This window comes from Phytophthora sojae (genome assembly GCF_000149755.1).
Source record: "Phytophthora sojae unplaced genomic scaffold PHYSOscaffold_5, whole genome shotgun sequence".
Lineage (NCBI taxonomy): Eukaryota > Oomycota > Peronosporomycetes > Peronosporales > Peronosporaceae > Phytophthora > Phytophthora sojae.
In genome coordinates this window covers 6,602,834-6,616,465 of record NW_009258119.1, presented here as the reverse complement: position 1 = coordinate 6,616,465, position 13,632 = coordinate 6,602,834, and the positions used below count along the sequence as shown (strand labels likewise).

Below are 13,632 nucleotides of genomic sequence, written 5' to 3'. Positions count from 1 at the left end.
ATCACGTCACTCGACTTTCGAACCGAAGCAGCTTCAACAAGGTTCCTGGCGGGCCAATACCGTCACACAATTTGTGTATCTCCAGCAAGACGATCGCGTCGACAACCACGACTACGTCCTGCTGGGGGGTGGCCCAACCTCATGTAGCGGTCATCAGTGATGACCTGTACAGTTCCTCATCAACCTATGTATGGCTGCAAATATCTCTTGCAAAGCTCGAGGCAGGTAATGTGAGTCGGGCGCATCCCTGTACAACACCAAAATGTACCAGAGATCGGGGCCAATTCCGACCGACATCAGCGATTCGTGCAATCTGTCGCAATCAACCCCGTCATCACGGCGATTACCTCAGTTTTTCATGCTGTGAGCCCGGCCGGCCGAAAGTCTCCAGTGGCCAGGCCTCCCAGTGGTCATTTCCTATTTTGCTGTCTTCGAAACTCTTCCTCTTCGAGCCCCAAGTCCTTCCGCCAAAATGAGTTGCTGCCCCGCCGTCATGGAGCCCGCCAGGGATACCGCCGCCAACGCCATCGTGCCCAAGACCTACAAGAACACCAAGCTCTTCGTTGCGGGCCCTGCCCAGGCCAAGGCCGGTGTGGTGGCCATCCCCGACATCTTCGGCCCGGAGAGCAGCCGCATCAAGCAGGACGCCGAAGCTCTGGCCAAGCTCGGCTACGCCGTCGTGCTACTGACGGTGACTACCTTGAGACCCTCGAGGGCCAGGATGTTCCCGGTTGGCTGCAGAAGAACAGCTTCGAGAAGGTTGCGGGCGCCCACGTGGCCAACGCCATCGCCTACTTGCAGGAAGAGGTCGGCGTCCAGTCCATCAGCAGCTACGGCTACTGCTGGGGCGCCTACGTTGGCGCGAAGCAGTCGGCTCTGTCGACGCCCGTGATCAAGGGCCATGTGTCCTTCCACCCGAGCTGGATGGCCGAGCAGCTCGTGAACGGCGAAGGCGCCCTGCAGAAGATGACGGAGGCGATCTCGGTGCCCCAGTTGCTGTGCGCGGCGGGCAACGACCCTCCCCTCGTGAGCGAGGGAGGTGTCGTGGAGCAGATCCTCAAGGCCAAGCCTGACATCGCTGAGCTGAGCAACGTCGTGAACTTCCCCGACATGATCCACGGCTGGGTGTGCCGCGGCGACATCGAAGACTCTGCCACGAAGGAGGCGGTGAAGAAGGCGTGGCACTTGGCCATCAACTTCACCCAGAAAGTTAACCCGCTGTAAGTGGTCAGGCCTTAGAACACCAAGAAACACAAATGGGTTGATGTTCATCTTCATACCACGGAACTATGACTAATCGCCGATCCGCGGCAATTGATGTAGATCTATCAAGCAGTATTAATTATCAAGCACTTTCAAGAGCGTAGAGCACCATACATACATATTTTACTCGAGATTTAGCTTAGGTACTTCAACTTGTTGCTTAGCGTCGGCCTGTGTGGAACTTCCACAGGATGAAGGCGAAGATGGCCTGGAAAGCCACAACATACACGATCAGCAGCAGCATGTCGCGCGTGACGTCCACGTTCTCCATGCCGTACTTGGTCAGAATCCCCTTGGCCTCCTCCGACGTCTCGTTCTCGAACTGCTTGAACACGAACGACTCGAACGAGTACGAGTGGAACGCCAGGTAGTAGCCCCAGATCCAGTAGTCCGGGATCGAGTCGCGCGGCACCATGAAGCCCTCGCACAGCATGAACATGCCGAACACGCCCGCGCCCAGCGCGATGCCGATGATGTAGTGCGGCACCGCGGCGCCGATCACGTGCATCATGGACTCGGCCACCACGAGCGACAGGAATAGGTTGAGCAAGAAGTACTCGAACGCGTTGAGCCCCGCCAGCAGCACCACCAGCGCCGTCGACATGACCGCGATGAGGAAGATGCCCGGCAGCGTGGCCAAAAAGTTGGCGCACACGTAGCTCACGACGCTCAGCGAGCTGTTGGCGCGCTCGCGGGCGAACACGGCGCGCTGCTCGATGAAGAAGGGCAGCACGGCCACCGACATGAACACCAGGAACGCCTGCACGTAGAACAGCAGCGGCACCAGGTCCGCGTCCGTCAGGTCGTCGTTCGTGCTCAGGTACATGGTGCCGACCATGAAGCTGAGGCAGAAGTACATGAACAGCCGGATCCAGTAGATACCCGGGTTGCGGATGTTGTTGAGCGTGTTGCGGTACATGAGCACGCCGAACTGGCGCAGCGACGACGGCGACGGCTGCTCGATGTCGGGCAGGTGCTGCAGCGTCTTGCGGTCGCCCTCGATTTTGGCGGCCAGCTCCTTGCGGGTCTCGCTCTGCGCGTACGACTGCACCAGCTTGGGCACGTCCGCGTGGTCCTCGAAGTCCGTGTTGACCAAGCTGATGAAGTACTCGGCCGGGTTCATGTACTGCGGACAGTCGTGGCCGGTCGAGGCGAAGTGCGGGATCATCTTGACCCGAGGCCCGCAGTACACCGTTTGGCCGGCCGAGAGCACGATCACATTCGTGAACATGTCGTAGACCAGCGACGACGGCTGGTGGATCGTGCACACGATGGTCTTGCCCTCGGCGCAGAGCTTCACGATGAACTTCATGACGTTGTGCGTGGCGCTCGAGTCCAGGCCACTCGTGGGCTCGTCCAGGATGAGGATGCTCGGGTTCGACAGCAGCTCGACGGCGATGCTAAGACGGCGCTTCTGGCCGCCCGACAGCCCCTTGCGGAAGATGTCGCCCACCAACGTGTGGCGGCACGTGGCCAGACCCATGGCCTCCACCACGTCGTCCACGCGGGCCTCGATCTGCTTGGACGTGACGCTGTTGGGCAGGCTGAGCTTGGCGGCCATGCGCATGGTCTCCAGCACCGTGAAGGACCCGAGCAGCGAGTCCTCCTGGGCCACGTAGCTCGTCACGGCGCGGAACGTCTTGGTCACGCGGGCCTCGCCGTTGAGCTCGATGTCGCCCGTGACGTCTCCGGAGCTGATGCGGTCGGCCAGCAGGTCGACGAGCGTGGTCTTACCGGAGCCGGACGGGCCCATGATGGCCGTGAGCTCACCGGGCGCGCAGCGGCCGCTGACATGGTCCAGGATGGTCTTCTTGCCGTCGGGCGCGTCGGCCGTCTTGCGGCAGGCCACAGAGTAGCTGAGGTTGTTCCAGCTGAGCACGCACGGGTTGGTGAGGTGCTGGTAGGTAGGCTCGGGCTTCCTTCCGTTTTCAAGCGATTCCAGCATGGCGTACGATAACCCTCGCATAGATCGAGGTGACTCCAGGACGGCCGCCATGAATATGAACACTAGACCTTAAAACGAGTTTGTGCTGTTCAATTGCAGGACTGCCTGCCTGCGGACAAGCGAGTTCAATAGTGTTCGCTTTGGATTTGGCTGACAATCGGCCAGATGTATCCAGAATGATAGAGGCCTCCGCCGCCACAAGCAGCTCTGCCTGACCTTCTCGGATAGCCGAAGGATCTTGTCGAGTCAGGCGTAGCGTAGCTATCGTGCAAAAATTTATTTCTCGGATCTCGAACGAGATATCATGTGTGAACTCGCGGACCGAACTGTGAACAGTGAACGGCCATCAGAGTCACGGCGGTTTGAATTTGAAAGCACCTAGTGGTGCACGACGCCTTCAAGCTGAAGACATCATGCTGCTGGCTCGCACCAGCTGATGGATGTGGCGCGGAGAGGTGACCGATCGACCAGTTGGCCCCGCCGCATGTGTGGCCCGCCGAGCTTACATTGGTGGCGGCCATCGACGACGAGAAGACCATGGTGGTCTGGAGATCACTGATCTCCAAGCTATCTTATGTCTGACTCGGGGGTGGTCTGGCGTTGCTGGGGCACGTGGCGATCCATCTACGAGGGGCTCCGCTCTGCAACGGCGGCAGTTCCGGTGTTGGCCAGCGATGCCAGCCAACCGTGGCTACCATTGGGTTTTAGCGCCTGACCCAGTGCGTCCATAGCTCGTCGGCTCTGAAGTCAGGCAGAGCTGGACTTTTGCCAAATGCTGGCACTATTACAATAATCTAGTCAAATTATGATTACCTTCGACAAATGCTGGCACTTTGACAAAAGCTGGCACTCGCTGACAAAATTATCAGAAACACCTAATAAAAGTCTATCATTTGCACACGGATGCATCAGGCCTGAGCAGGTATTATTAGACGCATGCACTCTTAGCGCTCGCACTCGCTTCACTTACAAAGTAGACATTGTGGCGTAAAATGAACGAAGATGTCGAGAGAGGACCCCGCGGAAAAGCTGGTATTGCCGCAGGAATCACGTTTGGGTTACAATTACACTGTTGTGGTCTGTGAGATTATGCCTCCCTCTGGTGTCTGAGTAGTCTTGGCACCATGCATTAGTTTATGACTGCTCGAGTTTCCTTAATAAAACTTGGTTCACTTCAAAATTTCGCTCTGGTAAATTTTTCTTGATGAAGTCAATATTTTATCAGGAAGCGATGATAATCCATCCAAAATCGATGATATATGGTCAGGTTTTGATAATAATGTGCCAGAAACGATCATATTCTATCCAAAAACGATTAGTAAATACCGCAATACCGTCAAGTTAATAATTTTATCAACAATAATGTTTTAAATATTACCTTAAAGCGATAGCACATGGCTACAAGTTCGTGATGCAATGGACACCAGGATAGAGGATAACAAGACCAAGAGGGACAGAGGAAGATAGACGAGCAGTAGAGAAGCCGTAGAGAAAGCAGACGAAAGCTAATAACGAGAACTAGTAAGTCCGGCTCACGTGCGTGCCTCAGCACGAGCCGCGACCGACCGTTTATCGCAGCGGTTCTTGTGAGCCAAATAAATGGTTGCGTAGCCCTTGCGGCGTCTTCAACGTCCTCTTGCAGTAGCGGCAAGTTCGTTTCGTTTCGCATTGAGGTACATTGTTGTCTGTTAACTTCTTTGGCTAATGACATCCTACGACGTTGTCGACGATCGTCTCATTCCGCTCGTCCTATAGCTAGGCGCCTTAGTGGCGATCCCGGCACCCCTAAAGTGTGACGGCCACGAGCTCCGAAGAACTCTCATCAGTGGTGCGTTCCAACCAGTGCCCGATGTCACTGGCCGCGTGCTGGGACGCATGTTGCCATTTGTCGGCGGACAGTAGCGGCAAGTTCGAGGGGCGTTCGTATTGGGCCGACCGACCTTCCTTGGAGCTTGAACGGGAGCAGGCGGGCCAGCGACGCGCTTTCTGCGCCAGCCGCGCTTCTCGAAAGCGTCCCTGTCCGTTTCGTAGCAACTTGTCCATGAGCTAGATAGTGCAGCGTGTTGAACGGGAATGAACCGGAAATGTCGCCCCTAACGACAGCGCAGCGACGCTGTCATAAACTGTCAGTTTTTTCCAAGGTGTTTCTGATAATTTTGTCAGCGAGTGCCAGCATTTGTCGAAGGTAATCATAATTTGACTAGATTATTGCAATAGTGCCAGCATTTGGCAAAAGTCCGGCAGAGCTGGCATCCAACCCTGCGCTCAACGGCGGCCTCGCCGCGTCGTGGGTGGTGGTGCCGCCGGCGTGCCTGACTTCGGCCACATGCCTGACCACCTGGCCCCCGTCTGTGCAAGGCGCGCTTTCATCAGCGGCACCGTTACTGACTGCGGCCATGCACCTCTCCGCCGGGTCCCTGCAGCGCCGCAGTGTCGACAGGAAAGGCGAGTCAGGCGTAGCGATCGGCCGGGCCGGCCTTAGGGTCCGCGAGATGCCCGGCATCGATTTGCACACTCCGCAATTCGCGCCGCATCGACAGCAAGACAGCTTGACAGACTGACTGTCAGCCGGTGCCGCGCCGCCCCGGGCCATCACAATCCAACTCGCGCAGTGCGACCGAGACCGTCTCCGCTCCTCCACCGGCAGCACGGCCAACAGCTTGTGCTTCTTCGTGCTGGACCCAGACCGCAAGCCGTCGATTTCCGTCATGGCCTCCCCACACTCGACACCTTACTCAGCGCTGGACGCGCTCGAGACGGGCGGCAAGCCCGAGCCTACCTACCAGCACCTCACCAACCCGTGCGTGCTCAGCTGGAACAACCTCAGCTACTCTGTGGCCTGCCGCAAGACGGCCGACGCGCCCGACGGCAAGAAGACCATCCTGGACCATGTCAGCGGCCGCTGCGCGCCCGGTGAGCTCACGGCCATCATGGGCCCGTCCGGCTCCGGTAAGACCACGCTCGTCGACCTGCTGGCCGACCGCATCAGCTCCGGAGACGTCACGGGCGACATCGAGCTCAACGGCGAGGCCCGCGTGACCAAGACGTTCCGCGCCGTGACGAGCTACGTGGCCCAGGAGGACTCGCTGCTCGGGTCCTTCACGGTGCTGGAGACCATGCGCATGGCCGCCAAGCTCAGCCTGCCCAACAGCGTCACGTCCAAGCAGATCGAGGCCCGCGTGGACGACGTGGTGGAGGCCATGGGTCTGGCCACGTGCCGCCACACGTTGGTGGGCGACATCTTCCGCAAGGGGCTGTCGGGCGGCCAGAAGCGCCGTCTTAGCATCGCCGTCGAGCTGCTGTCGAACCCGAGCATCCTCATCCTGGACGAGCCCACGAGTGGCCTGGACTCGAGCGCCACGCACAACGTCATGAAGTTCATCGTGAAGCTCTGCGCCGAGGGCAAGACCATCGTGTGCACGATCCACCAGCCGTCGTCGCTGGTCTACGACATGTTCACGAATGTGATCGTGCTCTCGGCCGGCCAAACGGTGTACTGCGGGCCTCGGGTCAAGATGATCCCGCACTTCGCCTCGACCGGCCACGACTGTCCGCAGTACATGAACCCGGCCGAGTACTTCATCAGCTTGGTCAACACGGACTTCGAGGACCACGCGGACGTGCCCAAGCTGGTGCAGTCGTACGCGCAGAGCGAGACCCGCAAGGAGCTGGCCGCCAAAATCGAGGGCGACCGCAAGACGCTGCAGCACCTGCCCGACATCGAGCAGCCGTCGCCGTCGTCGCTGCGCCAGTTCGGCGTGCTCATGTACCGCAACACGCTCAACAACATCCGCAACCCGGGTATCTACTGGATCCGGCTGTTCATGTACTTCTGCCTCAGCTTCATGGTCGGCACCATGTACCTGAGCACGAACGACGACCTGACGGACGCGGACCTGGTGCCGCTGCTGTTCTACGTGCAGGCGTTCCTGGTGTTCATGTCGGTGGCCGTGCTGCCCTTCTTCATCGAGCAGCGCGCCGTGTTCGCCCGCGAGCGCGCCAACAGCTCGCTGAGCGTCGTGAGCTACGTGTGCGCCAACTTTTTGGCCACGCTGCCGGGCATCTTCCTCATCGCGGTCATGTCGACGGCGCTGGTGGTGCTGCTGGCGGGGCTCAACGCGTTCGAGTACTTCTTGCTCAACCTATTCCTGTCGCTCGTGGTGGCCGAGTCCATGATGCACGTGATCGGCGCCGCGGTGCCGCACTACATCATCGGCATCGCGCTGGGCGCGGGCGTGTTCGGCATGTTCATGCTGTGCGAGGGCTTCATGGTGCCGCGCGACTCGATCCCGGACTACTGGATCTGGGGCTACTACCTGGCGTTCCACTCGTACTCGTTCGAGTCGTTCGTGTTCAAGCAGTTCGAGAACGAGACGTCGGAGGAGGCCAAGGGGATTCTGACCAAGTACGGCATGGAGAACGTGGACGTCACGCGCGACATGCTGCTGCTGATCGTGTATGTTGTGGCTTTCCAGGCCATCTTCGCCTTCATCCTGTGGAAGTTCCACACGGGCCGCCGTTAAGTGGCTAATGCTAGTGTAGTCAGGCCAATATATGAAGTCAGCGAATATAATACGTGTGATACTATTGCGCTCGGGATTAATAGTTCTCTACTCTACATTACATGTAGTTGTGCTTGAGAGGTGGAACCTCGAAGTAGTTCTCGGTATTCAAAGGTCCGTGCTGTTCGTTTTCATTTGTATTTGATTTAGAACGTCCTTAATAAGGACGCTTTGAATCAAAATACTCACTTAGTCTTTTCGAACGACTTAGATATTGATTATCTAATATATTTGTGTTTATAAAATACGTCCAATTTCTTAAATTGTGACTTTACAGATTGCTTACTAAATTTGTGTACCCTTTTTTAGATCGACCAAATCTAGGATTACCAGTTTATAAATGTAGTTCGACCAAATCTGAGATTACTACAAAGCACCCCCGGGTCGCTCTGAGAACCGCAGAGACTGCCCTAGAGGTGCTTGGCGCCGTAAGAACGTTTGGCAAAATTGTATGCCAACATTCCCAATGTAGGTGAGTCGATAAAGCAGGCCATCAAGCACAACTTCTTAACCGCGCTATAGCCCCGCCTTTCGGAACTTGATTAGATGAGCCGACTTTGCATTGATGAGTGATCGTTCTCCTACGGGTGCGAAAAGTGCTCAATGCCTGGTCCCAATGCTCAGCTGAGACTTCAGATGGTGCCCAAATACTTGCGAGGCGACAATCCGGTACCCAGCTTCAAGTGCTTCTCGAGTCATCAGCTCGGCGTGGACAGCGTTGCGACGCGTGCGTTGCTCGATGTCAGCGTTGATACATTGCACTCTTCTTCGCTCTGGGGGCCAGAGCGACTGTTGCTTTTGGCTGTCGTGGCATGGGAGGCGGCTCGTGCCAACACTGGGACGGGGGATGCAACAGAACAATACTGTAGATTCTACACTGTAGAGTCGATAGTAAGCTGGGTGACGCACTGAAGGTAGGCTACAGGAAGTAGAGTTCCCATAATTCAGGTACAATACCTACAGTAATTAGTCTGGCCCAGACTAAATCTGAATACCAGATTTTTCATCGCTCACAATTATTAGTCTGGCCCCAACAGTGACAGACTAATTATGAAGATCTAAAATGCTCGTTTTCCAGTACAAGTAAGAAACCATTATTTTTGTGAAATGATGTGTTTATACGTATTTGTTTTAGTATTTTAAACTGTAGCTATATTTTATCGTGGCTTTGATAAGAAATAAACACTAAATCATCGCAGATGCTGCTTCTCAAATGGTTAGAGAAGGCTGATATATGGGTTGGATACCCAGGTATCTATTATATATTGCAGATATTGTACGAGATCTAGTAAATTGGCTGCTGTCAAGGGAGTTTTTCAGCAAGCGGTGCCTTAAAGTAGGTGGGGTGGACTAGAATCGTGGTCACCACGACAGACTAATTATGAGCATTTTTAGCCAGACTAATAATGAAGACGTCAATTTTTGGTCGACACGAATTAGTCTGGCCCAGACTAATTTTGAAGCCAGACTAATTACTGTAGCCTACAGTCTTTAGGCACTGTAGTTATCAGGAATGCAAACAGTTTAGAGCGTTCTAAGTGTATACCTCATACCCGCTCGCGATTGCCACATCTTACTTTCTACAACATAACCTGGCTGCACATGTAGTATTTGAAAGACGGCGTAACAATACGGTTTGTAGGTATCAACTAAATCTACTCTCTCGGTGGTCGTCAGGCGATTGTCACGGTTTCGTTATCAGAAGTGTGTGCGCAATACAGGTATTGCCCTCCTCCCAATGCTGCAAAGGCAGCGCGCTCCCGCCGGAATTCGCCTGTACTACACGACTCAAGGCCCTTGGTCGTGTAGTACATCGATCGGCAACTGAGAGACGACGATCCGAACACTTGCGTCGATGGGCTACCGCAGTTTCAAGTGTAGCTTTGAGTCACACCATTTTCACCAGCCAGGCTGCGTTTCCACGCGCGCGTTGATCTTGTGTGGGGCAGCTCCATAGTAAAGCCTCGTGTGTTGTTATCAGCCCCTCGATAGTCACCGTGCCGGACTGTTAGACAACTCCCAAGTACCACGTCGAGCTGAGTTGGAGTGCACCGAGGCCCATGACTCGGTGTTTCGTGCCCGGGAATTTTAATTTCAAGGCCCTTTCCTCCACGGCACTAGCCTCGTCGACTACTGTCGTGCCGTGCGAAGCGGCCCAAGCGGGTCTTCAAGATCACAAGTGTATTCGGCCGAGAAAGGAAGAAGAAGATGAACAACACGAGGTCTCTCCACGATGAAGTCAAAGCTACAAGCACAGCACTTACCAATTCGCCTCCAATCGATTAGTGAACCACCAAACAAACAATGAACCATTCTGCTCGCATCATGATCAACCAGCCCACGGCTGCCTACGGAGGCAACAGCAAGAACACCACGCGCCTCGAAGAAGAACGGGTCGAGTACCGACCGACCTTTGCGTCTCGCGTGGCCAAGTTGATCTTCCGACAGCGTCGATCCGCTGGAGAGCTGCGGGCCAAGTCCTGGCCAGGGCGTGAAGACCCTGTTCCAATCACGGTTCCTGTTGCACGAGTCACCCCGACGAGTGCTGTGCGTCAACCCAGTGCCAGCATCGCCATCCCCAACAGCCTCGGCTCGTCAGCATCGGCCTCTGTGCCACGCACTCGATCTATGCGCATACCCAAGCGACCAAGAATCCACGCCAGCTCCAGTGAAGCCGAGTGGCGACATCGACAGACCCACTGCGCAAACTGCGAGCGTCTGTTCTTCAAGTCGATGTCGACTCTCGGTCGATTCTGTTCGCTGGACTGCAAGGCCAACTTCGAGTACTTGGACCTCCTCCAGGAGACGATGGACGCGGGGCTCGATTGTACCAGCTGCGGATCGTTTGATTCAAGTTTGGAAGGAGACGACGACAGCTAGAGCTTCTCGTGCTGTCACCCGCGCGTTCATTTTGGACGTTTACTTTAGTTTCGTGGTTGTGTGGTATGTTAGGACACTAATAAAAACTAGCACATGTAGCAAGAAGAGAAATGTGCCGATTCAATTGCTGTCGTACGTACGATGCCGGAAATCGTGAGGATTTGCAACCACTTCAACCTTTTACGGCTTGTGATTGGTCAGATATGCAGAGCCGTACGCATAAATGTTAATACAATTCAGATTCACCATTTATGAATTGATCGATAAAACTGAAGGAATCGTTGCTGTGAGTCCTGCAGCTCGACAGCCCGGCGGTCGGGCACTAGCACGCCGTCAAATCAATGCGTTACGTGTAGTAGCCGCAACGCCACGGAGGTCACTTCGACAGACTCGATCGATTTGCACTTGCACTCGACTGAGAGCCCCTTCTTGGAAAGGCTCAATCCCGTGCTAATATCCTTGAGTGGCGAAAGCCGTAACTAACACCACCGCAAAAAATGGCTCCCTCATAGGATAGTCACCTTGACAAAGGCACCCGCATACTGTACGAGTTGTCGACGCGAAAAAGATTATATACCAACTCAATTTTCTCGAAAAACTTAATGAAGCTTCGCAGATTCAGCGACGGCCCGTGTGGAACTTCCACAGGATGAAGGCGAAGATGGCCTGGAAACCCACAATATACACAATCAGCAGCAACATGTTCCTTGATACGTCCACGTTCTCCATGCCGTACTTGGTCAGAATCCCCTTGGCCTCCTCCGATGTCTCGTTCTCGAACTGCTTGAACACGAACGACTCGAACGAGTACGAGTGGAACGCCAGGTAGTAGCCCCAGATCCAGTAGTCCGGGATCGAGTCGCGCGGCACCATGAAGCCCTCGCACAGCATGAACATGCCGAACACGCCCGCGCCCAGCGCGATGCCGATGATGTAGTGCGGCACCGCGGCGCCGATCACGTGCATCATGGACTCGGCCACCACGAGCGATAGGAACAGGTTGAGCAAGAAGTACTCGAACGCGTTGAGCCCCGCCAGCAGCACCACCAGCGCCGTCGACATGACCGCGATGAGGAAGATGCCCGGCAGTGTGGCCAAAAAGTTGGCGCACACGTAGCTCACGACGCTCAGCGAGCTGTTGGCGCGCTCACGGGCGAACACGGCGCGCTGCTCGATGAAGAAGGGCAGCACGGCCACCGACATGAACACCAGGAACGCCTGCACGTAGAACAGCATGGGGATCAGGTCTTCCTCGGTGAGATCATCGTTGCTGCTCAGGTACATGGTGCCGACCATGAAGCTGAGGCAGAAGTACATGAAGAGTCTGATCCAGTAGATGCCCGGGTTGCGGATGTTGTTCAGCGTGTTGCGGTACATGAGCACGCCGAACTGGCGCAGCGCCGAAGGAGGACGCTTGCGAATATCGGGCAAGTGTTTGAGTGTAGATCGGTCTCGGTTGATTCTGTCCTGGATCTGCTTGTTCACGTCGCTCTTGGAGTAGGCGTAGACGAGCTTGGGCACTTCAGCATGATCTTCAAAGTCTGTGTTGACCAAACTGATGAAGTACTCGGCCGGGTTCATGTACTGCGGACAGTCGTAGCCTGTTGAGGCGAAGTACGGGATCATCGTGGCCCGAGGCCCGCAGTACACCGTTTGGCCGGCCGAGAGCACGATCACATTCGTGAACATCTCGTAGACCAGCGACGACGGCTGGTGGATCGTGCACACGACGGTCTTGCCCTCTTCGCAGAGCTTCACGATGAACTTCATGACGTTGTGAGCTGCACTGGAGTCCAGGCCGCTCGTGGGCTCGTCCAAGATGAGAATGCTCGGGTTCGACAGCAGCTCGATGGCGATGCTAAGTCGGCGCTTCTGGCCACCCGACAGCCCCTTGCGGAAGATGTCTCCGACCAGTGTGTCGCGGGCAGTCCCGAGGCCCATGGCGTCCATGACGTTCTCGACGCGGATCTCGATTTCGTGCGACGTGACGGTGTTGGGCAGATTGAGCTTGGCCGCCATCCTCATGGTCTCCACCACTATGAAGGACCCCAGCAGCGTGTCCTCCTGAGCGACGTAGCTCGTCACGGCCCGGAAAGTTTTCGTGTTTCGCTGCGTGCCGTTCACTTCGATCAGGCCGGCCACGTCGCCCGAGCTGATGCGGTCGGCCAGCAAGTCCACGAGCGTGGTCTTACCCGAACCCGACGGGCCCATGATGGCCGTGAGCTCGCCGGGCGCGCAGCGGCCACTGACTCGGTCCAGGATGGTCTTGGTGCCCCATGGCAGCTCCGGCGCCTTCTTGCCCTTGACGGTGTAGCTCAAGTCGCTCCAGCTCAGCACGCACGGGTTCCGAATGGCCTCGTACTTGACCTCGATCTCTTGGTTGATCATCCGGCCAGCTCGAGGCTTCTCGATCGGAGTGGCCACGACCGCCCCCGTGTGGCCGCTTTCCTGGCTGTGATCGCTTTCAAGAATGGCGTAACTCGTAGGGGAGAGTGGTGACGCCATTGGCAGCAGCGAGGTGAATTCCCAAATGACCTCGGGATCGGATGGGATGCATGGGGAGGGCTTAGGTAGGTCGTCGTGCTGGTTGCTCTGCAGTACTGGGCTATCCACCACGAGGGACTGAGGGTCAGCACGCGGGCCGGCCTCGGTCGTGTGTGTCTTCACCGTCTCACCCGGCAGCAGGCAGCGCATGAGGTGGAGTCATTCGCCTTTTCTGTCGACGAGCTTGAAGCGCGCGCACATTGACGAGCCTCATGGGTACGCCGTCGTGTGCAGCATTGCGCGGGAGCCGACAACGGTCAGGATGTTGACCTCCCATTCCGCTGCTGAACATTGAGGCGGCAACGGTCAGGCGCAGATCGCGTGCTGTGGCCGGGGGGGGGGACCTTTACATGCGCGCCCTCGCGTGCGGACGGCCTTCCGCCGACATCTCAAGACAAGACGATTGATCCACTTGTTCATAGTACAATGATACATTAG

The 13,632-nt window shown here is 56.2% G+C and overlaps 5 protein-coding genes across 5 annotated transcripts; 3 read left to right on the top strand and 2 right to left on the bottom strand.

The window, feature by feature from the left end:
- Nucleotides 1-472: 472 nt before the first annotated feature.
- Nucleotides 473-1,224, top strand: PHYSODRAFT_249730 (putative endo-1,3-1,4-beta glucanase; the record flags this gene model as incomplete). The annotated part of the gene is made up of 2 exons (XM_009531817.1): nucleotides 473-679; nucleotides 706-1,224. 2 exons carry the CDS (start codon nucleotides 473-475, stop codon nucleotides 1,222-1,224), a joined length of 726 nt encoding a protein of 241 aa, XP_009530112.1.
- A 199-nt stretch (nucleotides 1,225-1,423) lies between these two features.
- On the bottom strand, nucleotides 1,424-3,259 carry PHYSODRAFT_510177 (ABC transporter-like protein; the record flags this gene model as incomplete). The annotated part of the gene is made up of 1 exon (XM_009531816.1): nucleotides 1,424-3,259. The coding sequence occupies one exon, from the start codon at nucleotides 3,257-3,259 to the stop codon at nucleotides 1,424-1,426; it is 1,836 nt and encodes a 611-aa protein (XP_009530111.1).
- Nucleotides 3,260-5,781: 2,522 nt separating this feature from the next.
- On the top strand, nucleotides 5,782-7,731 carry PHYSODRAFT_510274 (abc transporter; the record flags this gene model as incomplete). Its single annotated transcript, XM_009531883.1, has 1 exon — nucleotides 5,782-7,731. A coding segment is annotated over one exon (1,950 nt), but the record flags the coding sequence as incomplete, so codon positions are not given.
- A 2,364-nt stretch (nucleotides 7,732-10,095) lies between these two features.
- On the top strand, nucleotides 10,096-10,650 carry PHYSODRAFT_506016 (hypothetical protein; the record flags this gene model as incomplete). Its single annotated transcript, XM_009531815.1, has 1 exon — nucleotides 10,096-10,650. One exon carries the CDS (start codon nucleotides 10,096-10,098, stop codon nucleotides 10,648-10,650), a length of 555 nt encoding a protein of 184 aa, XP_009530110.1.
- Nucleotides 10,651-11,268: 618 nt separating this feature from the next.
- Nucleotides 11,269-13,155, bottom strand: PHYSODRAFT_507730 (hypothetical protein; the record flags this gene model as incomplete). Its single annotated transcript, XM_009531814.1, has 3 exons — nucleotides 11,269-11,868; nucleotides 11,944-12,123; nucleotides 12,160-13,155. The coding sequence occupies 3 exons, from the start codon at nucleotides 13,153-13,155 to the stop codon at nucleotides 11,269-11,271; spliced, it is 1,776 nt and encodes a 591-aa protein (XP_009530109.1).
- Nucleotides 13,156-13,632: the final 477 nt, after the last annotated feature.